General features: G+C 39.9%; 1 protein-coding gene across 10 annotated transcripts in view; it reads right to left on the reverse strand.

The window, feature by feature from the left end:
- The window catches only part of citb (citron rho-interacting serine/threonine kinase b), a 98,111-nt gene that overhangs the window by 22,562 nt on the left and 51,003 nt on the right, over positions 1–24,546 (reverse strand). For 5 of the 10 annotated variants that reach the window (XM_074669751.1, XM_074669756.1, XM_074669757.1 and 2 more), the window contains exons 15-25: positions 24,480–24,533; positions 15,142–15,339; positions 11,336–11,529; positions 10,642–10,777; positions 10,450–10,554; positions 9,398–9,538; positions 8,971–9,090; positions 6,921–7,146; positions 5,332–5,490; positions 5,136–5,159; positions 2,148–2,318 (exon numbers count right to left, since the gene is read on the reverse strand). In XM_074669751.1, coding sequence (XP_074525852.1) covers positions 2,148–2,318; positions 5,136–5,159; positions 5,332–5,490; positions 6,921–7,146; positions 8,971–9,090; positions 9,398–9,538; positions 10,450–10,554; positions 10,642–10,777; positions 11,336–11,529; positions 15,142–15,339; positions 24,480–24,533 — 1,528 coding nt within the window. The remainder of the gene's footprint in view (positions 1–2,147; positions 2,319–5,135; positions 5,160–5,331; positions 5,491–6,920; positions 7,147–8,970; positions 9,091–9,397; positions 9,539–10,449; positions 10,555–10,641; positions 10,778–11,335; positions 11,530–15,141; positions 15,340–24,479; positions 24,534–24,546) is intronic. The other 5 variants (XM_074669752.1, XM_074669755.1, XM_074669759.1 and 2 more) reach the window with 3 other exon arrangements.

Here is a 24,546-nt window from a genome sequence, read left to right on the forward strand (position 1 = left end):
TTTTTTTACTATTCAGTATTGTTAACACAAGGAACGAAAAGACTGCGCTGCTTCACTTTCTCACTTTTTCAGTGATGTTTATCTCCAAACCCAAAAATAGAATCAGGACTCGGTATCGGCTGAAACTCAAGATTAAATAATCAGGATCAGGGGCAAAAAATGCTGATCAGGACATCCCTGGTCTTATTCAGACACCTCAAAATGGACTGATGCAATGAATGAAAAAAACAAAAGAAACTTAAAATCTAACTTTTCATGACAATACTTATGGGTGAAACATTGACAGAGCATTTTTGCTTTGTAGGAGAAACAGGATTTGTATTATTCTCTCTGTGACATGATGAACAGAACACAATGGAAAAGAAACAGGGACAGCATGGACCATAAAGAGGGTTTAAACACATCATGACAACACTCCCATTTATTATCTGAATTAAAATATTTGAAAGTTACACAAAAGGAGAAACAAGAGCAAAATAATAGTTAATTTGCTGAATTCTATGGAAGCCATAAAAGGTCATATTAATTGCATGTTATTTCTGGAGAAAACTTTCTTTTTTTTTCCAAGATCTTGATTTATTTATCTACTTAACAATATAATTTGACTAACAATTCTGAGATAACAAAATAATCTCTCTGGGATCTAAAAATCAAATCAGTAAAGTGATCGCTGTTGTCAGCTTAAAGGCATGGTGTAAAACTGCCTTTCTGCGGTGGCCCACATGCTTGAGGAGTGTGAAGCATGTTTCTGTTTTTCTTCTTTATGAAGAGCATATAGAAACCCAGAAATTAGCTTTTCTGTCAAGATTAAGAGAAAATAAAGTCAAGATCTGAAGATAGTGTTGTAGTCAAGTCACTACAGCTCGAGTCAAAGTCACCATAAAAAACAACATAGACAAAAAAAAGCTGAGTCAGGGTCGGGTCCTCGATCCAGGTCGAGACCCCAGTACCTTAGCCCATGTTGGAACCTGGACTGACTGTGTTGGACAATTTGATGAGCAGAAAACAGATTCAGTTAATTAACATTAGTGTCTGATGATCTGAATTTTACAGTGTGACAGCTCACGACAAACCTTGGTCTAATTTCACAGACTGTAATTATGATGTATACATTAAATGCTCAATTATGTCACGCTTCATTTAATTTATTCTTTATAAGCAGAATGCACCTGCAGTCAGAATATATAATGTAAGTTAAAAACAGACCACAACTTAACCAAGCATTGTGCAACCATTGTATGAATGTATGAATGTATGAATGAATTCAATGTATGTATGAATTGTATGAAGCTAACATTATTCAGCAGCTAGCTTATGACAATCATCAACAGTCAAAGTAACATTAGCGTGGCAATCTACTTGCTTCTCTGGGTGTATCCTGAACAGATGTCTGTTAACAGCGCTACATGAAGGTAAACAAACAAGTACCAGCCGTAGCCTGAAAACTGATCTGTTAGTAGGACCTGATACCAAAAGAAATAATAAATATTAACAAAGTATTCATTGACAAATAAGCCTGAGTCCTCCATATCACAATGTAGCGTAGCGCATAAGTCTGAGTCGAGTCATAAGTCCTACATGCCCGGATTAGAGTCCAACTGGAGTCTGACTCAAGTGCTACAACAACTGTCTCAAGATTCCAAGTTTCTTTTAGTTTTTCTCTCAAAATCTTGCCCTCTTAAGGGAATGGGATAAATTATCTCATCATCTCAAGATAACAAGCTAATTTTCTGGTGATGTATTCCTGCTTTTGCAACTCCATGAAGAAAACAAAGGAACACAGAAATGGACTTCACTTCCAACAATCATATGGGTAGCAGTAAAGGACAGCTTGGATCGTCATCTCCTGGTTGATTCATCATAAAGATTTGATTTACAGATTGCCAGGAAATTATCTTGAAAATGCTGTAAAATGAAAATTCTTGTCTTAAGATAACAAGAAAATAAGTCATGATCTTGAGAAAACAACTTTTTATGTTGAGAGGACAGAGAAAATGAAATGCATTTAATAATGACCTTTTAGGGCTTCCATAGGATCTGAATTTTCTTTAATTAGTTTAAAAAGTAACTGAAGTACAGTTTGATGTTTCACGGTTAGAGTTTACACAGAGCTATGGTGGCTCATGTGGTTCAGAGCTGTAACTTACCGAGACAGGTGGCAGCTTGGCGACCAAAGTGCACTGTATCCAGGCACACGGTGCACTTGGCAGCTCTCATGTTGAGTCCCACTGTGAAGCGGTGAGCAGTGTTGTGGTGCACCACCCTCTCTCTGTCCCTCTCTCTGTCTCTCTGACTGTCCTTCAAGCGACGGCTATACTCTGAATACAGTCAGGGAACACAGTGAGGGCCAGGCAGCTCTGGTAGGTATGCCTTACTGTGTCAGGAGCATCCATCACTTCAAAACCTCAGAGCACCATGCCATACCCGCTATGAAATCAGTTCAACAAAAGAAGGTTTCCAACAGAACTGTAAGATGTTAAGCAAAATGCATAAGCAAGTAAACTCTGAAGACAGAATGCTTGAAAAAGAATATTGATTTGATCAATCCCTTTTCTTGTGCCTACTCACTGTTTCTTTTTAAGGCTTTATCCAGTCAGCATCATGTTCACATCATGTCCAGAGCTCCACACACCCCACACTGCAGAAACCGTAAACTGAGCAAGGATTTATGTCTTATTTTTAACAAAAACATCTTATTAGACTTAGTATGAGACACATTCACCTTACAGAAAGAAATGTTTTATTATGAGATACTAAAAAGTAACTCAGATATTTTTTGTACTGAGCACCCAAGAGGACATGGGCTGAGGGAAAAAGGAGGTTCCTGGATGAACCAGAAACCAACTCAAACTCACAAGAAATTTTCAGTACACACGGTAACCTGATAGGTGCACACCTGAGACCAACCAGTGCCTTACAGCCATTTTTCCCATCTAAATATGATAAAAGAAAAAGTATTATTATTATCATTATTATTTATTTTTATCATTATTATTATTATTATTATTATTATTATTATTATTATTATTATTATTATTATTATTATTATTATCATTATTAGTATTATTATCATTATTATTATTATTATTATTATTATTATTATTATTATTATTATTATTATTATTATTATTATTATCATCATCATAAATAAGTGCACAAAATGTAGGGGAAGAAATCATACATATTTTGTACTGCTAAGGTCTTCGCTGGGAAACATTTTAGGATTAAACTGGTTTAGCTTTGTAAATACTTCTGTCAACTCAATGCAGTAACTTTGCTGAAGAGACCATAGACGCCATCGTGGGCACCACAGGCTTCTACACTGAAGTGTCTGCATTACTCATTGGAAACGCTCTGAGCTCTGCTCCAAGCCTCTCCTAGGTTTCCGAGCTCCAGACCCTTCTTTAAGGCTGAGCTCAGACACCCAGTGGAGAAACCTCATTTCAGCCACTTACATTGGCGATATTATCCTTTCAGTCACTACCCACAGCCTGTGGCCATCGGTGAGAGCTGGAGTGTAGACTGACTGGTACATTTGAATCCTTGCCTTCTGGCACCACCGAAGCCCCAGTCAGTCTGTCAATCTCTTTTTTCTAAAAGTCCCCCCATCATGGGATCTTATGGTTTAAGGGGTTAAGTCAAGCTTTATTTCAACCTTGGCGAAAGAGGAACCCACTGAGCTTTGCTAGACCATAGTCTCCACTTCATGCTATCAGAATTTCAGACTGTTAACTAAAACATAACTTGAGAACTTGCAGTTTGTTTAGCACAGGAGAAACAACATTTTTAATCACTTTATCTCTTTCATTTATCAACAAGAGATGTACACAAAACAGAAGTATGTGGGATTGTGTGCACGGGGAGGTACTTGTTTATGTCACCTTAGGGACAGCGTATTTTTCCCTTTGTCCATTAATATATTTATCAGGGCGTGTACGCACGTTCAGTCATTAAACAAATGGGAACATTAGTCCTAACGCTCTGTTATGGAACAGCCTGTTTGGCTGCAGCGTTAGCTGTATGTACAACTGCAAGTAATTGTCCAGTTAACTAATTACACCATGAAAGAGACGCAGATGCAGATTATGTCATAATGAAGGGGAACCTCCTGGAAAACCCCATGAAACAAACTTGAACTGCGCATGTCTGCCACTCACAAACAGTGATAAACCTGGCAAGCAGTAATGGTATGACTGAGAGAAGATCAAGAAAAACATTTTTTTAGAGGAAGAAAAGGAGATTTTATTACAAGAATACACAAACAGCTGTTATCAGCGAGTCAATCAGGTAAAAAAAAGTGTGTGGCTCTAACTGAGTCTGACACTAGAAACTGGACATAACCATGCATTCAGATTTTAGTTTTTGCAGTGTGAGGTTTTTCCTAACACAGTGATGTGTTGGTGTAAACATAAAGTGTGTTTGGAAAACGTACACGCTAAAAAAACATGTTAAACTTTAAAGCGTAAACACTGATTGATAGTTACCTTTTTGTTTAAACACATTTTAGAAAACAAAACGTAAAGTTAATGTTAGTCTATGACTCTTTGAAGGTTTTTCTTTCCTTCTGTAAACACTTAGTTTACTAAGTGTGTGGATGATGAACATCTGCTGTACAGTAACAGCACCATGTGTTGCTCTTGGCTACAGTTTATATTTTCTATTTCTGTTCATCTTATCTTTTTTCTTTTCTTTCTGCATCTGACACAGTCTCTACACCTCTCTCAGTTATCAAAGCTCATCTAAAGAGAAGTGTTGTTACCTTGCTGTCTCATAAGATGACTGGATAACACCTTTTTCAGGGTGTGGGTTCAAACAGTGATTGGTGTATTTCAGAGTTTATCACAGAACATCTGGGAGAGTGTATGGTTAGAGGTTTAGGTGGGACTTGGGTGAGTTGAAGAGCAGAGGCTAAGCTTTGGCAACCAATATAAGATGCTTCAGATTTCTAAAGCTGTGCACGGATGAGGGGAGAATAAACTCGACCACTTCTCACCTGACCGGCCTGGTGGGTGTTTGATTTGTTTTGTTTTGAAGTGCAGAGCTTTTAAAATCTGGCCATTAAAGATGTGGATGAGGCAAAACAAGAAGAGAGATAAGAGACCAAACTGCAGAAACCATGAGTTTGGATAACTTACTTTCAAAAGTGACCCTCCTTCTCTCTGAAAGTTGTGTGAAAGAAAAAGGATAGTGAGAGCTTCATAATGATCCTTTGCCAGTAAAATCTGAAGTGTGTGTCAATGTGTGTGTGAGGATGAGGGCCGTTGTTTAAAGCTACAGACCTCCACAAAACTCTCTGTCAAAGAGATTAGCGAGCATAGGATCACCACTCACCTTCAGGCGTCGCCGTCTCCTTCCTGCGTCCAGAGTTGGAGGGGGCCAGGCTGGTCGGGCCCTGCTGGTGCTCAGGAGACTTCACCATGGACGACATGACCATCTGCTGACGTGTTGACGACTGGTTGGAGGAGCTGCTCAGATCCTTATACTGGAGCGCTGGGGTGACCAAAACCGATTAAACAGATTATAAATGACCTTTTTGTTATTAACGCACTGCAGAAAGTGAAACCTAAGCAAGTGTTTATATTTTATTCTTAATAAAAAATGGTCCTGTGGATCATATTTAGTCTAATAAAATTATTTTTTACTTAAAATAAGAAAGAAACACTTGCTAAGTTTTCCATTTTTGAAGTACGTCCATGCTCCATTCTGTGCAAACAGCTCTCTAACTGTTCAGAGCTGATAAGTGATTCTATAATTAGAGGAACATTTCAGGTATACAAAAAAAGTGGAAAAAAAAAAAAACTATGTGCTTTTTTTGTTTCATTTTCTATTTGATTGGAAATGATACACCTGGAATGTACTAAGTTCATTAGCTGGCAAGCTCAAGCTCTAATGAAATCTTAAATATTTTGGTATCAAAAACAAATCTTGGAGCATAATTTTGTCAGCTGTGTTATGGACAAAAGTTGTGACAATTTTTTCAACATAAATCCATATTATACTGAATTTAGAGTTATTCATTTCCCTCATCATTTAGACAAAATTTTAAAAAATTATGGCTCTAAAATCACAGTAACACAGTTGACAACACCTGGTTACACGGTTGACATTTACTCCATTTTTTGACTTGTGCTCACTGCAGACCTTGAACATGGCACCACCTGACCTCCATCACCTAATATTTCTGCTCATTATCTTCACAGTTTGCTCTTTATAACACCTATAGTCAGAAAAGACCAGAAAATGTTGGTGCACAGTTGATGATCAATTAATGCGCCCCATGTACAGACAATATATTTTTGATGAAATATTGATGAGGAGGAGTTAAAACATGCCACACTTTCTTCATGGTTCCCACCAAAAAGGATGTGACTTCAATTGATTTAAGTCATGTGACTTTGGAGCGAACCATTGCTGATTTATAGGGTTTTTTCTCAACACGGTTGACGCAGATATCTCACACACAAAATAGAATATATTTTATCTATATAAATTTTCAAAATAGTTTTTAAAACACCTTTTTCATGTTTTAATTATTATTTTCACCAAATAGTGCTAAAATTAACATTCACAAACATGTATTCTGGTGTTAATTTTGAAAAACAAACTTGACATTTGAGAAATCGGATGGCACAACAACTGCAAATTCCAACACATGATTTGCATTTTTTGCTTAATAAATGATGGAATCTGTTAACTTTCTGTTTAAAATAAAAGTGAAATGTCACCTAAATTACCCACTGTAAAATTTGTCATTGCTTGAAATGAATATTTAGTAAAATTGATTAGTATACCCCATAGACATGAAATGTACCCCTAATTATAGAACCACTCAGATACTGTGTCTTTACCATCGACTACACAGCGTGAACACTGATGTGCATGCAAAGTGTGTCTAAGCTGCTGCAGAGGAGCCGTCTCACCTTCCTCCCTCAGAGATCTCAGCTCCGCTCTCATTTTCTGGAGAGCATCTTCCAGCTCGGAGCAGCGTGCGCGCTCTTTATCCAGAGCTGACTTCATGTCGCTGTACTGCAGAGGCACCGGCTGGATGGGGGGCACGGGAGAGACGGGGCTCTGACTCTGGCCTTGAGACTGGGCCTGAGCGGCCATGGCGGCCAAGAGATCCTCTCGACGTCGGCCGAACAGACCCTGAGGTATGAGAGCAGAGAACATTCTGATCACTTGTATGAAAGCAGGGATGAGCTCGGTCAGCTTTGTCTCTCTAAGTGAATGTGCGTCATCCTCTGATCAAAAAGCTTGTAAAGCAAATCTTGACCTCTTAACTTGAACAATTTCAAAACAACTTGTACTTCCCATCGTTTAGTCAGTCTCTTTTTCTCTGGGTTTAATCAAAACACGCAGTAAGGTTAATAAATTCAAGACTTTCACAATCAGAGACTCTTACAAGGAACAAGGCGTCAACTATAGCTTCCCATTAAAGGCTCTGTGAGGACTAACTGTTTATGTTGATTGCAGTGACACCTGTGGCCAGACTTGGTAGTGTTTTTTCTCAGAATAAGACCTCGTTTCCTGTAAGCACCAGCACCCACTGTCGTAAAGTTGGGACTCTGTGCATTTGTTTTGGAGATCAAACCTACTTTACTTTGTTCAAGGCAACTTTTCCCAGGATTCACAGCAAGGATGTGATGTATTTATCTGTACTTACATAGAACTATTGTTAGAAACTTGCCAACTATCACACTTTATAAACTCAGTTTGTAGAAGGAGAGCAGTGTTCCTCACAGCCCAGTGCTCTGAGACAGTGTTTCTCAAATTTTTTCAGACCAAAGACCCAGCCCCACTCCCCACCCCCTAAAAAAACAAACAAACAAGCAAGCAGGCAAACAAAAAAACTCAGGTACCACTAAGCTAAATAGCCCCAGATGAACAGCCCAGATTACAATCTAAGGTATTATAAACCCACATCATACAAGTTTGATGCAGGAAAACTAGCATTGGCACTAACATTAGCTTCAGGGTGTCAACAATACACACTACAGCCACTATCTGAGGTTCCCTCTTCCTCACTTCTTTTTAGTGTTTGTCTTAAGCCACCGATACACTGTGATTTCCCTTAAGGCTCCTTAATGGAGTAACGTTAGCTTGAAACTAGCTTAGCTTTCTCTAGGAGGGGGAAGTCCAAGGAAACTTTGTGAGCCCTGGTGAACTTTTCTCTTTTTTTTTTCCTAGTCCTGGAGGACCACAAGAGGGCCCTGGCAGACCAATTTGAGAAACACTGATCCGGTGTCCAGAAAGTGAGCAGATTATCTGTTAGAGTTCCTCTCAGCCTGGTGCTCTGAGACGTGTCTGTAACAAGTAATGTTAGTGAATCCTAGTTATAACCTGTCAGTCATCTACCAATCAGAGCTAACGTAACCTCACTCTTCATTTATTGATAGACTCTCAAGTTTGAACAGACCACTGCAGAATAACTGCTGACTGTGGGTTGGAATCAACATTATCACAAACAGTTTAGCTCCTGTGTTAGCCTTTAGCCCGTGCTCTATCACTCTCCTGTTTAGCTTTCTTCTACTATGACCTCTTTTTGCATTTTGACAGTTCAGCTCCAGTGTCCACCATCACTACAAAATAAATCCAAGAAATACTTTTCAGCAGAGAACACCACAGATCTCTCTCCTCACTACCAAACCTTGTCAGAGTGTGTAGTGTCATCAAAGAGACTTTTGGGCAAGAGGATTCATGTTCACTCAGGAAAATACAACACAACCACAGATACTCTGAAAAAGCATTTTTGAAAAAAACAGATTTTGGTGTTAAAGGTCTTATTTCAAATAGTGGATTCTGAACTGGCAAATATTTAAAAGTGAGACTTCTTTAATAACTCACACTTGGACAAACGTACTTTTTAGTCTGACATCAGTGTATTTACATTTCTTTGAAAACTTTCTCAGTTAGGAGATAAATAAGAATTAATGCACAGATATAAATCATAAATACACTGTCTCCTCTGACCTTTTTCTTCTTGGAGCCGCCGTGCGCCTGGGCCTGAAGGAAATCTATGAGCTTGGTCTGCTGGGTGATGGTCCCCTCCATTTTCACCTTCTCATGAGAGTACACAGCCTGCAGGTGGAGCTAAGTGAACATCACTACTGCCATGAATTTCTCCTCAAGTACTTCACTTCACACACAGAGGGTGACAGAGGGACAGAGAGCAGGGGGCGTATGCTGTGGGGTAAAACATGTTTTTATCCTTATCTTCACTGCTGGAACAAAGTGACAGAACAGTGGGGGAGAAACAAGGACTGCAAACCACAGATTCAACCCCAGCCCAGCACTTCATTGTGTGTGTGTGTGTTTTGTTCCTTAACTGAGCAGAAACTTGATCACATTGCACTCTGTTTGTGTGTGAGGTTTGTGGAGGATGTGTGTGTAGCAGCACCTGGATGTTCTCCAGCTGGTACTCCAGGTCTGTCCTCTCGGTCTTCAGCAGGTCGGTCTGATCCAGAGCGTCCTGCAGCCCCTGGGTCAGACGGAAGATGTGGGTCTTCTGTGCATCCATCTGCTGCTGCAGCTTCTCTTGCTGTGGAGGGAAACCAGATGTTACATCATCTTCATGTTCATCATCTTATAGGCGCCGTCCTGTTGGTTGTGGCTGTCTGTAACAGCAGCTCTCTCTTCTTTGTCCGTTTTGTAATTTTTTCATCTCTTTTTTGTCATTTTTGCATTTGGAGTGGGTCATTACTTTGTATGGCTCATTTGTTGGTCATGGACACCAAACTGGTTTTTGTCTTCAGTGATATTTTTACTGTCTCGAGATCCTACATGTAACAATGGCTGCATTGTTTACATGTGAAACCAGCTGTTAGCACCCTGTAGCAAATCAGTGCTAACTGGTGCGAGGCCTGATGTTTTCCCACAAGGTGAGGAGAAGGAGGGGATCAAAGAAGTGACGACATGGGCCTGTCGTTATTGGGAATGTAAGATCTATCTCCAATAAGATGAACAAGCTAGCCTTGCTAACCCAGCAACAGAGGGAATACCAGAGGGCAGAGTAGCATCATGCTATTCACAGACATGGCTAATAGAGCTAACACCAGACACCAACGCCATGTTGGACGAGCTTCACCTGCTGTGAGCAGACAGGATCCAGGAGACAGAGACTGAACAGACTGCTGAAGAAGCTCAGTCCTGGACCCTGTGGAGGTGGAGGCTGGCTGAACTGGAGAATGATGGACAAGCTGTCAGCTTCTATTTTCTTATGGAGCTTTTTTTCTATTTCCATACACTTCCTTAATTTTGTTTTCTTGTTTGCAGCTGGGACATTTTCTGTTCTATTCCATTCTATTCTATTCTATTCTATCAGATCCCAGTGTGATTTGACATGTAACTGCCCTGACGTTGTAAAATAGATTGAGCTGTGTCTACCCCAGCAGCAGAAATGTATAAATGTTGAATGTAACACGTCAAAGTAGGTAAAAACAGGACGTGCACCTCTTCCAGCAGCCTCTGCTTCAAATCCCTCTCACTCTCCAGTTTTTGCTGCAAGCTGCGAGCGTTCATCTCCAGCATAGCGTGCTTCTTCTCCAGATCGTTCAGCTGAGAACAGAAAGCAGGATGAGTTTCCAGTAACAGCTGCTGACTTAAATTAGTAAAACACTTATTAAACAGTGTGGAAAGCCTCACAGTGTCAGCCAGACTCTCAGCTTTGAGTTTCTGGTCTTTGAGGGCCTGCTGCAGGGCCAGGATCTCAGCTTTGTGCTCCTTGACGGCCTGTTCCACAGCCTGGCGCGACTCAGAGCATCGCTGCTCTGAACGCAGCCTAAAACAAAGAGAAAACAACTTTGAACACTCAAAGAGAGGAGTTCCTGAACACGCCAGTGTTCATGTTCAGAGGGTTTATTAGGTGAAGACTCAAAAGTTTTTAACTTGAAATCTTCTTCTATCAGTGTTTAATATGCTCTTCTTGTACTCAGACTTTATCACCTGCCTGCCTACATACACTCAAAAATAAAAATTATGTATTTCCCAGAATACCTTTTGACAAACCCTGGAGAATAATTCTAGACTTGTTGCTTCGGTTTGTGTAGGTGGAGAAAATCAGATCCAAAACTGACGGCAACATTCGGAGCAGAAACAGAGTTTCTCTCTGGTCTTTAAAAAAAGAATCTCTCTGCACTTTGTGTTTAGGTTTGCTCATGCCTGGTTGAAAACACAACGAGGAGAACAGCTCTTCAGCTCATTAACATGTAGAGCAGGTGCATCTGAGCATGTTAACCATGTTATTCATACCCAGTCACCCTCAGAAACAGAAAAAAACACAGCTCTAACTGGACGAAAGATTCAGAGGTCAGTTTGGTGGTGGGGTTGTGTTCAGAACCTGTTCTGTTTCTCGGTGTCCAGCAGTCTCTGGATCTCCCGGGTCCTCCTCTCAGCCTGGTTCTTCTCCTCTTCTAGTGTTGACCTCCAGGCATCCCACTGCCTTTCCTTCTCCAGTAACTCATCGTTCAGAGTCTCCAGCTCCAGGACCTGCTCCTCCAGCATAGTGCATGTTGTCTTCAGCGTCTCAAGGTTCTGTTAGAGATCAGGGTTTACAAGAGAAACACTTCAGTGTCTTTCTAACGCACCAGTTTAACTCAACAGCACCAATATGGACAAACATTTAGTCATGGGCATTTTTACACCAGATGCTTTCATTCAGCAGGTAACAGTGTTACTATACATCAAGCATCTTCCTCTAGTTAATCCCGAAAGGAAAAAGATAACCCTCCTTTCTTTCTACAACTGGTTTTATCCAAGAACCAGTTCAGACAGCACACGTCCAAAGTCAGACCTGATGTCCTGCTTTCATCTCACAATGTATTAATCATGTCACTGAATTTAGTCATGTTCTAAATCATGTGTACATCTTCATTTTCGGTCAGACACACAAACTAATTCAAAGTCTATCCAGTAACATCTCATTGAACTACATCTTGACTCTGCATAGGCTACTTGTCTAAAGCTGAAGCTCTGTACATTCTGCAGAAACTCAACAACTCTTACAGCTGACGCCTTTAAGTGAATGGATTTATCATGATGTGAAATTGTGAGAGTTCAAAAACACATCAGAGTAAATATGACCAGACTAAAGTTGTGAAATGATGCACAAAAATAGCTCAGAGAGCAGGATCAGAAATATGTGGGTCTAAAAATGTTTTTAGGGTCAAAGCAGTCTGAATATGAAAAACAATCCAGATAAAATCCAGATCCTGATCCTGACATCAAACATCCTGACATATTTTCTTCATATCGCCCCCTAGTGGAGAACATGTTTCTTGGTCAGAGGCAGAGTTTGTTGATGTTAATGCAGCACGTAACACTGCAGAAAACTGACCACTGATCATCTGGTATCAAAGACACCTGAGGGACAGGTGAGGTTAGATTTCATTAGTCTGTGATGATGGAACAAGGAGGTTTAACCACACTGAGAGACTGATTTTTACAGAAATCACTGAAAGAAAAAGTTAACAAATAGAGCATTCATATGTTACTTTGATATAGGGATGCACCAATCCAACTTTTGTAGTTTGGATACTGATACCTGGGCTTTGGATCAACCAATACCAATCCAATACCAGTGTTAAATAATAACCTGCATGCCCTACTGTGGGATAAGACTGATAATGTTTTGGGTAAAAAGCAAAAAATGAGTAGGTGGAAGTACTGAAGTTAATATTTATTTAAATTATCAAATATTTCAATGTTTACCATCAAAACAGTTCTTCAGAATGTGCACAAGTTCTTTTCAAATTAAACTTTTATACCCTGTTTACTGGTAATAGAGAAAAAAATAAAGCAAATGCTTCAGAGGCAACATTTCAAATCAAGTAGCAAAGAGCACTGGTAAAAAAAAAAGGCATAGGACTGTTTGCCTGGATCGGCAATATTGATCTCTCCCAATGCCGATCCAACTTTGAGGGGCACTGTTGCACCGCTAACTGATACCAGCGGTTGGTATTAGTGCATCTATACTTTAATGGTTAATAAATATGTCAGGAAGAGCTTCTGGACAAAAACAGCCCTGATAAACAGTCTATGGCACAGACACAGGTACCTGATAAAACAGAGCAGGGGGTTTCAGAAGTGTTAGTGGCAGAGAGCCTCTGAAATGTAACAGTATTGACTATCATAAGCTAGCTACAATAGTTAAGACAGCTAAATCTCTCATCTTTGTAAAACACAGATGTTACCAAAGGTTATTTTTGATGAGAAATCAGATGAAAAATCTTTAAGGTCTCAGAGAACGTAGATATGAAAAATTAAAACTTAATAACTGATACAATTAGGGATGGGTACAGAATTAGGTACTTTTATAGGTACCAACAGAATTCTGTCAAAAGTACCGGGTACCAATTCACAAAAAGTCAAAAGGTTCCATGGTTAGGTACCTAAACACCAGAGTTGGGGTCCGTTATTCAAAAAAGTAAAGAGTTACCCATTACTCGTTACTATTGAAAAAAGTAGTGCCTTACACTACTTGATTACTCCACATCCTTGACTGTGAAGGAGTGGAAGAGTAGGCGATTTTCCACGCTGGACCTAGACACAGCATTATACGGTTTTATACTGAAGAATAAATATGTTAAATTGAAAAAAAATAAATACACAAAGTACCAAAATTTGGTAGCGTTGAGTACTGATACCGATTACCAGGTACCGGGCATCTGTACCGTGTCATTTCAAATCTGAAAGGTACCCATCTCTAGATGCAATATTATGAGTCACTTTTTTTTAATCAGTGCTACTTTTCTGACACAGAATATTCCAAAATTCATTTCCTGAAATATCTTTTGTAACAAAGCTCAAGTTATTAAGTTTTTCTGCTGTAAACAGAAATCCTAAGTGTAGGAAATAAATGCTGAATTTTCATTCAATTTTTAAGCTCTCGAGATGCTGAGCAAAAGTCCTAAAATCACCCTGTGTTCACTTAAGTGGACTTTAAAACTCAAAACGACTCAACAAAAGAAAAACACTGACATGAAAATAGAAGATCATATGAGTACAGAACCAGCATTAAAGCTCATGGATCTTCATCACCAAATGAGAACACCGTACAGCTCATAAATGTTATTAATAATGTGATGTTAAAAGGGTTGATCTGTAATTTTTTAACTCTTAAACAAAGTTGTATCAAAAAGAAAGCAATGTTACAAAACAACAAGACGTCCACTCCTCTGTCTTTCTCCCACCACAACCTGTGGGCAGCTCTGCAGACACCAGGGTTAGACTCAAACTCTCCAACAGGAAACATCTTTTTTTACTAGTCACACGAGGAGTCTAATGAGCATAAAACAGCAGCAGGCTAAAAACAGAAACCAACCTCAGACACAGGCTAACATTACATTAAATGACACGTTTGCAGGCTGAAGCTTCTCCAGTGTTATTCTCAGAGCCTCCACAAAGAGCTGGTTTTCATGTGTTGCCTTGGACAAAGCATTAGGAGACAAATATAGCCCGAGCTGGTGCTGCAGCAACACCACGGCCCTCTGAAGTCCAACGCTTCCACAGCTGACTCGACCTGGGAGTGATGGGGATGACACATCCCTCCCACACACCACCCCATCCCTCGTCTATGACTTCCATCGCTGGTTACACAACCAGCAGGACCGAGAGCGCTGCTGCACACCCACACACCAATCCTCCCACAGGGGCCGCGCACACATCACACAGCCTCCTCGCTCGCATGCTCGCTCTCGCTCTCACTGCATCCAGAACACAGAGCAACACAGAAATATTCCCAGGGTTTTTCCTGCCTGATTTACACTTAACACTGTCAGGGCTGGGAGAGATGTCTAGGTCATTTGTCAAAGGTAGTGTGGAGGTATCACATAATGTGACTAAGTGAGAACCTGGCGTCTGACTGACGGAGAGTGGGAGTCAGGCAGGGAGGGGGTGAATCAAACTGTCTCAGAAACTTGTGTTGTCAACTTATGATGGCACATGGAGCTGTTCTACCTGTGACAGCGTCTCTGACAGTCATCTGCTGCATTACATCTGGACAAGGTAAAAACCATCAGCCCGTCCCTTCAACAAATCAAAACATCACACCAGTATCATCCAATTCAGAATTAACTGTTGCCTCTTTCTGGATCCACACACAAGCTGGGAAAACACCCAGTCACAAACATCCAAAGCTGAGCCCACCTGTTTCTGGTTGTTCAGGTGCATCTCACGGTCTGCCACCTCCCGACGCAGCCTGTCCACATCCTGACCCAGCTGCAGCCGGTCCTCCCTCTCATCCGAGGCTTCGTCCAGCTGCTTGGACAGGTAGAAGTTCTGGCGGTTCAGCTCGGCGTTTTCCTGAGTCAGCGAGGTCAGCTGCTCCTCCAGGTCGGTGATCACCTGCAGGAGGTGGACGGTGAAGCAGGACACGAGATGAAGGAAGAGCAAAAACAACTCTGCACAGTTCTTAAAATTAAGCAAGTGTTTACGTCTCATTTCTAATAATAAACATCTAATTCAGACTAATATGAGTCGTATATGTCTGACAGGTCTTAGGCTTGAGACAAAATGACTTACTCAAGATACACAAGACAAGAATGACTCCTGGATTGTTTGTAAAGAGTAACAAAGCAAACTCCCAAAGGGGTTTATCAAAACAAAATCTATCGAAACAAAATCAACGTCTCAATTCAAGGAACTACACAAATAAGTTGGTTTTTTACCATACTGGCCGATTTTTGAAACTCTTAAATAATTCAGATGTCATTTTTTAAAATATATTTTAATAAGACTTTTTCGAGACTTGTCAGATGAATGTGGCTCACTTTAAGTCTAATAAGACGACTTTTATTAGGGATGTACCGATATGAAAATTTTGTCTTATAGCAATATCCAATATTAATATTACTGTTATGGCCGATAACCGATATTAACCGATATCAATATTGGTAAAAAATAAAATAAAAAATAAAAAATATCTGAGATGATGTGTTGAGGTAATTCAGAGAGAGAAAACGGAGCGATCGTGAGAAAAGATAAACATGAAGAGGATCAAAGGATGTAGCGCCCCAGATGAATGCAATCAAAACAGTACATGTTGTCTGTTTTTTGGATCTAAAACAGGAAGAGAGACATGAAAGAAGAAATTCCACTCTTCTTAAGTAGTTTTGGTGTTTACATAGTCAGAGAAAACAATATAATTTGGGTCTTAAAAGATCCTTCTAGATGCCACTTTTATGCATCTGCTGATGCTAATGTGCTGATACTGATATATCTTGCATCCCTAACTTTTATGATAAATTGTACACTTGAATAAATTTCAGTTTTGCAGCAAAAAATCTGAAAAATATTCTGGTCATGACAAAAAAAAAATCATCATAAGATGAGTAAAAGCTGAACTGTTTCAAGCTTAAAAAATACTGCTATCCGATATTAATGATACAGAAGTATAAGATTAGTGTTTCACACTGCAAAAACAGATATCCAGGCAAATATCAATGTCTTGTTTTAATAAAAGAATGTCTGTCACAGCTAAATATGAGCAAGAAACCAAACAACTTGAAGGTTTTTACCCCTTTAGTATGTATCATTTCAGGTATTTTTGTGCCTTTAACAAGACTTTTTTTCTTGACTTGTCAGGTGAATGTGGCTCATATTATCTTTGATATGATCATTTTTACAAAAAAAATAGTCCAACACCTGTTTAACTTTCAGTTTTTTGCAGGGAAACAGAAAGAAACCTCTTATTGAAAAATCTGAAAAAGAAGAAATTTTTGAGTTTTAAAACACTTACTGAACTTTGGTGACACTCAAGTGAAGCATTAGTATTTTAGACCTCAAAAGATGGATCCAAGCAAACCTTTTTATCTTATTTTAGTTTAAAAAATGTCCAATTGGACTTAACATGAGCAAGAAACCAAACAGGTTTTAAGTGTGTACTCTTTTAGTGGATGTTTTTCTTTCAGTATCTTTAATCAGACATTTTTCTAGACTTGTCAGGTGAAGAGGCTCGTAGTAGTTATAGTGTCATGATTAAGCTCATATAGTCGGATAAGAAGAGGAATGAAGACATATACAGATGCTTAGATTTCAGGCTGCACTTCTCTATAATTTGCATTCAGTGTCTGAAAAATGGATGACAGCTGATCCTGTCATAAATAATGCTGTTTGTTCATAAATTAGATGACGCACTGACTTTCTGAAAGAGCCCTAAATATAGCTCACGTGTTACTTATTAATGAACATGTTTTGAATAACTGTACATTTCCTCATCATCACATATTCAGACCCATCTCCCTTACAGTAGCAGCTTCAGATTATATAGGCTGGCATTGTGCATATTATTGCTCATCCACAGGAAACTTGTCCTGACACCCCACACAGTCTAAATTCTACCACTGCATATTACATGACACAGATATCTGGGTTAGTGATATAATGCAGTAATCATTTTGTTGCTTGCATGGCTACTTGTTTCACTCTGGAAGCGTTCAGAGCAAAGAGCAGGCCAATCATTTCATCAGCATAAGACTGTTCTCCTCATCAGCGGTGATTACAGCGCACTGAGCAGAGAATGAGGGTTAGAGGCTGCCTGTCAGGAGCCCCTCACTTTCTGCTCTCATGGGATCATGTGTACCACGCACAACTTCCAAGTGGCTGTGGGGAAATAGGCAAAGCTTTTAAGTACATAAATTAGCTGTCTGTGCTGCTCTGACTCAGTGCTTCTGCTTCCCCGAGGCAGGGGACTGACAGCAGCAACTAAATACTCAAAGCAGGGCGGGGAAGTCGACTCTGGAAGGGATACAGTGGTGATCTGGCAAGCCTCGAGATTTACTTGAGTCATCTGTCATCCAAATTTATAGGCAACATGAAGTCCTCAAGTACATCAAATCCGGGGCATTTGGTCCTCAGCGCGGCTGAATGCTCATTGCTCGGCACTATTTCTGAAGGCCGTGGGTGTTAAGAAAATAATAAGCCAGTAAGGGAGGTAGTAAATCTGTCCCATAATTTCCTCGACTGCAAACAGCAACAGTAGTGGTGGTCGGAGAACGGTGAGGAATGACAGAGCTTACAGTCTATTTACCATCTACATCAGTTACATAACAACACAACCAATCAATACGACGTATCAACCTGATTATGGTGCAGCGGGATACCTTTAATGTCAAATGCAAAGAGGAAAAGCGCCCAGTACAAAATAATTCAAGGATATGAGCACTAAGCTGTCGACCAACACTGTAATAATATGGAAACCAAGACCTCCCTTTTAGCTGTCACTGTTGAATGATAGAAAAACATACTTTGACAAAAACTGTGGGAGAGTCTGAACAACTTTTGCCAACCCTTGATTTCCTGCTCCTTCCAACACGTAAAGTAACTATGTCTTTATTTGCACATGTACTCTAAAAAATGAAATGTAAGCAAGTACTTAGTGGGGAAAATAAGTATTGAACGCGTTAACTTTTTTCTCATCATATTTATTTCCAAAGATAACAGTTCAAACAAAATTTCTATCAGACATTGGTATTAACTCAAATAATCCACACATGAAAAGAAATCACAACGTTCAGGTCCGTAAATAATGATTATGTGGAATTTCGTACGATAACACAGGAAAAAAGTATTGAACACGCTAACTGAGACTCATCTAATGCTTAGTGGAGAAGCCTTTGTTTGCAATGACAGCTTCCAGATGCTTCTTGTATGTTTGAACTAATCGCTCACACTGCTCAGGTGTGATTTTGGCCCATTCCTCTGCACAGGTTGTCTTTAAATCTGGAATATTCTTTGGTGCCCTCTGGTGAACCCTTTTCTTTAGTTCTTTCCACAAATGTTCAATTGGATTTAAGTCAGGTGATTGACTAGGCCATTCTAACAGATTGATTTTCTTTGTTTGAAACCATTTGAGAGTCAACTTTGCCGAGTGCTTTGGATCGTTGTCCTGCTGGAAGGTCCAGCCACGTCTCATCTTCATCATCCTGGTGGATGGCAGCAGATTCATATCAAGAATTTCCACATACATGGCTCCATTCATTGCTCCGTCAATTGTATGAAGTTTGTTAATACCATGAGATGAGAAACAACCCCATGCCATGATGCTTCCACCTCCAAACTTCACTGTTGGTGCAGTGTTTTTTTGGGTGATGTGCAGTGCTATTTCTCCTCCAAACATGGTATGTAGTATGACAGCCGAAAAGTTCAATTTTGGTCTTATCTGACCAGACAACATTCTCCCTGTATTCTACAGGCTTGTCAAGATGCTGTTTGGCAAACTTTAAACGAGCTTCAACATGCCTTTTCTTGAGGAATGGAGTCTTGCAGGCTGAGCGTCCATAGAGGTCATGGCGGTGGAGTGCATTGCCTATTGTTTTCTCTGTAACAATTGTACCTGCTGCCTTTTTCTTTTTTTGGTCCTTTGCTTGTTGAGTAATCTTCTGACTATCTTTCTGCCTCCCTGGTCAGAAATCTTCAAGGAGCTCCTGTGCGTGGCCTGTTGATGGTAAGGTGGTGCTTCTTCCACTTGCGAATAATGGCCCCATCGGTGCTGACTGGAATATTCAGGTGCTTTGATATAAGTCTGTAACCAGTTCCATTCTGATGCTGAGCAACAATCAGGTTGTGAATGTCTTCAGAGAGCTCTTTGCCTTTACCCATCATGAGGTGTGTCGTATTTAACTGCTTGATGAAAAAACTACCTTTTTTTATGGGACCATCAATTTGCTCTAGCCCAGCTGATGTTGGTTTGCACTAATTGGAAGTTTAAGTAATAATTAATGACAGATTTCAGGTGGTATGGTGCATTTCCTTGCCAAAGTATACATCCTTTCCATGGTGTGTTCAATACTTTTTTCCTGTGTTATCGTACTTAATTCCACATAATCATTATTTATGGACCTGAACATTGTGATTTCTTTTCATGTGTGGATTATTTGAGTTAATACCAATGTCTGGTAGAACTTTTGTTTGAATTGCAGCTTTGGAAATAAATGTGATGAGTAAAAAGTTAAAGCATTCAATACTTCTTTTCCCCACTGTATAGTAAAAACTGTCTTATTAGTCCAAACCTATAAAATCTCAGTTTTTCCCTGAAAATAAGTGCATGCAATGCAATTCCTTAAACATCTTCAGGGCATAATATGTATGACTTTTTTCATGTTTCTGTTATTATTTATCTATTTATCTTTTATTTATTATGTATCTTTTATTTATTATTTCATCTAAACTTAAATAAGCTACCAAAAGTCAAACCAACACTTCAAGAGATTCCGAGTAAAAAAAAAAAAAAGTGCTGCAACTCCTGTTGCCAGTGGGATTAACAAATGAGCAACGTTCATCTGACAAAGTCACAACTTAACAAAATGTACTCCATCTGCCAGTTAGATGGGGAGAAATATTGTACCTGTTTGGTTTCCTGCTCGTGTTGAGTCTAATAAGACACATTTCCACTAAAATAAGACAAACAGTTGCGTGAATATGCATTTTTGCAGTGTGAAATTCTTATCTTACTCTTTTGTGTCTCCAAGTCAGAGTATAGTTATTTGACTTCAAGGACACAAAGCAGATTTCCTCCATAGGCAGATGTTTCCACTACAAAACTGAAATCTAATCAAGTGTTCCTGTTCTTTTGTTTGGTGAAAAAAATGTCTTTTTTGACTTAATATGAGCCAACTCCAATAAAAATGTTTTAGTTCAAGATATCTGAGGGCAAAATGACAAAAAAATAGATGTCTATTAACTCCTTAAAGAGCAATCACTGAACTACTTTGAAATATAAAACTTTGACCCTAGAGTTTCACCGTAGGAAATATTAAGTTTTCATCACTTTAGTAAGTTTTTTCAGTTTTGTCAGGATGTGCAGAAGTGGCCAAGAATACTACCTTGTCCCATAAAAAGGTGAAAAATGATAACGTACTGAGTCTGCTAAAATTTTTCTAACCTCATCAGTAGCTTTTTTTTTTCAAACTCTTCAAACGCAATTCAGGCACTCTTAATAGCTTTTACTTTCTTAAGTTAGGACATGTCTCTGGACCTGTTAGGTGAATGTGGCTCATAATCAGTCTAATAAGTCCTTTTTACTAAAAATAAAACAGAAACACTTGCTTTGTTTCCAGTTTTTACAGTGTCCTTGTGCAAATAAAGGCTGAGTTACTTGGCGAACTGGAAGGAGCAGGAAATCAAGGGTTGGCAAAAGTTGTTCAGACTCTCCCACAGATTTTCTCAAAGTATGTTTTCCTATTATCCAACAGTGACAGCTAAATAGAGCGCACAAAGGCGGAGGAGAGGATGATGAGATGGATCTGAACTGCTGTGGTACTCAGGACTCAGGATGAGGTACACATCCTTCTCTGAGGACTACAAACCTACCCAGACTACCTTAAATGATACAAAAAAGTGTCTGCTCGTTGTGCTCTGGTGAAAATGTTTAACAGACAAATGGATGGACTGAAGTCGTATTCTTAGCCAGGCAAAAATAGAGCATTTCTGGCATTTCAAGCTCTGCTTGTCACAGCTGAACTCGGGCCAGCTGAATCTATGGCCAGTGCTTTCTGAACAGTTTGCAAGTGGGAGGATCTCAAAAGTAGGGCAATGGCATGAAGGAACACCACGGCCATCTCTGTGTTTCTTTGTGGTATATGAAACTTAAGCACTCATATCCATACCACAAAGTGAGGGGAACACAAAGGCTCCACAGTAATAAAAATAAGAGAGAAATGACTTCATGTAATAAAGAAAAACACAAAAACTGGCCTGGGACCAGGGAGGACTCAATATGTTTGGTCTCTGTGGCCGTGAAACAAATGTAATCAATTTAAAACCAAGAAAAGTTTGGGTCATCAGGCGCGTTAACTTTGGTCCTTAGTTTACGTGAAGCTACATCCAACAAGCCTTTTAAAGAAGACTGTGAGTACGCTATATTTAATGTAAACAGACTTGAGTTTTCTGACCACTGTAAGAGCTTTACATCATATGTCACATTCACCCACTCATTCCACTTCTGTACACACGCTGACAGCAGAGGCTGCCATGTGACACACACATCAGAATGAAAGCGCTTAATGGTGATGAACCATTTCATTTTAGAGAGCTCATAGTGCTGTGCTATTTGCAGCCTGCCCTTTGTCTCTAAAAGTAGTATGGGAGGTGGAGCCTGCAGTTGTCAGGCTCCACTTCTCTGGACTCATCAACCAGTCAGGGTCCAGGAGACTGACACTATCTCTTCCTTTAGGAGTAGACTTCAAGCGTTCCTTTTTGACGAAGCTGATAGTTAAATCTGGATCAGGCCTGAGCCAGCTCTCAGTGATGCTGCTACAGGCTTAGACTGACACAGACCGACACACCGAGCTCATGTTTCCCTCTCTCATCTATCTGTCAGTCTAACTTTAAATTGTAATGTCTCATTAGAGATTTTTCTGGGAGCCCCTGACAGCAGGAATTCACCAGATGTGACTCCGGTCTGACTCCGTTCTGTTGCATGTTGTCTGCATACGCCAACTAACACCAGCTGCATGCTCATTCCAGCATCTTGCAAATCACCAAATAGCTGGAGTCATAAGAATGAGGACTTCCTGCACTGTCCATTCCAACAATGATCCTCTTATCGTTCATACTGGGCTATAAAACTTCAAACCTGTTGACTCCTGGTCTGGCTTTACTCATTATGTGGGTTTGTTGTCGTACTCAAGCTAAATACGATCTGGTTTTTTCACGGGTTGTTTTGTTTTGAAAGTCACTGGGTGTTTTTAGGTAGTTTCCGTGCATGACTTCCTGTCCTGTTCAATCTGTTATTTGTTAAACTGACGCCTCGCAGCTCTGCCATCTGACAAAAATTGGACTGTTGTGTAGGTACCAAAAGAGCAGATCCAGCGTGAGCTGACACATTGACTTGAATGGAAACCTTTCTGATCCAGCGCCCTGATGGAGTGGAGCCGGACCAGTGACGCTTCTGGTGTTTTTGGGCCATGAGCTCTCTTGTCTTGCAGGTTCCTCCACATGGTTGCTGTAGACTTGCCAGACCCTAGCTGCTGGCACCATCATCATCACCTCTGCAGACTCTGGGTGGATCCGAATAGTCCTTCCTGAGTCCTTTCCTATCCACTTTACCTTAACCCCGATAAAAAACGTCACAGGGTCAAGGGAAGGAGGGGAAAAGATGAGAGGAAAGGAGAACTGCGGCCAAAGAGGAATTCGACTGCACTTTCACTTTGATGTCACATTTATGTGACGGCAATTACTTGTGACGTAGGTATGCCACGACGAACTACAATGTTTCGAAAATGAACTACATGAAGCGCATTTGTCCCCTGCCTTATCTCACAGGGTCGTTTCGTGACCGGTTAACATTAACAATCCATGATCAGAGGATTTACCTGTGATGGTGTTTTGTCTGTGGTCATACAGTGTGTGTTTCCTGCTCACAGCTGTGAGCTTCGTGAAAGCATCTATAAATGTTAACAGTCTGAAGCCTGATAACACAAGAGGACTGTCTTGGATAATACAGCAGACTGTCAGAAACACTACACCCCCTGTTTCATTCACATATATCATTATGAACATCGTTTGAATTTATCATATTTGGAGTATTGTAAAAGTCCTCATTTGTCCTTCTTTTATTGATTTTAATAAACGTTATTACTTCTATCACTAGCGATTCATCGTTTCAGTTCATAATTGCAACCAAACGTTTCGGGTTATAAATCTTTTTGACATTCACACATTGTGAACACAATTAACACATTCAGGCAGACACATGATGGTAAATGTTAGAAAAGCAACAGTCTCTCACATAATTTCCGTCTCTTCTCCATCGTAAGTTTCCGTAAACTTTTGACAGGAGCCGTATTTATACACGTCACGTGCCGCAAGGCATTATGGGGCGTTTCTTCATCTTTCCTTTTGAAAAGGATGGTCCGGTGTTTCCTAAGCTAAAGGAGATATTAAAGGAAGCAACGACCCTCCTTTCCTTAACTTTTGGAGAATTCGAACAGCACTTATCATGGCCGACGCTTAAATGCTTCCGGGTCATTTCTTCAGTTAGGAAGGTTCCTTATCAAAAAAGGACTATTCGGATGCACCCGTTGTCCATCTCTTTTTTTTTTTTTCCTCCTTCTCTTTCATTCATCATGGTCTCAGCAAAGGTCTCTGCTCATGGTGGGTCATTTTGTCTTCACATTGGGTCTTTTTTTAAACTTTAGATTCTAAATCTTCTGGCTTTTTTGTTCAGGAGGGAAAAGCATGAAAATAATGATGTGAAACACCATGATATCAGATTTAGAGAAGTTTCATAACCAGGGTCACAAGGTGTCTGGAAAGCTCTAAAAAACTTGGTGTGATCTTTCTTCTTAAAAGCTCAGAAATCATGTGGAAACCAGAAATGCCTCATGTTAGTAGGACAGACTTCTCTCAGGACTAAAAAGCCATGTCCACTTATTGAAACCAGTTATTTGTGATAATGGTGAAGCTGCTCTAAGTACGTGCGGTGACATTTACAGCTTCTTTAAGTGAAAAAAGGAAACAAAGGACACAAAGGATGAGCAGCTTACCGCGCAGCTGTCTCTCAGAGCATCATACTTGCGTTGGATTTCATCTCTGTGTGCCTGGCAGAGAGAG

The sequence above is a fragment of the Halichoeres trimaculatus genome, unplaced genomic scaffold, assembly GCF_033239565.1.
Source record: "Halichoeres trimaculatus isolate MK-OKI-2021-1 unplaced genomic scaffold, fHalTri1.1 fHalTri1_scaffold_5, whole genome shotgun sequence".
In the NCBI taxonomy this organism is placed as follows: Eukaryota; Metazoa; Chordata; class Actinopteri; order Labriformes; family Labridae; genus Halichoeres; species Halichoeres trimaculatus.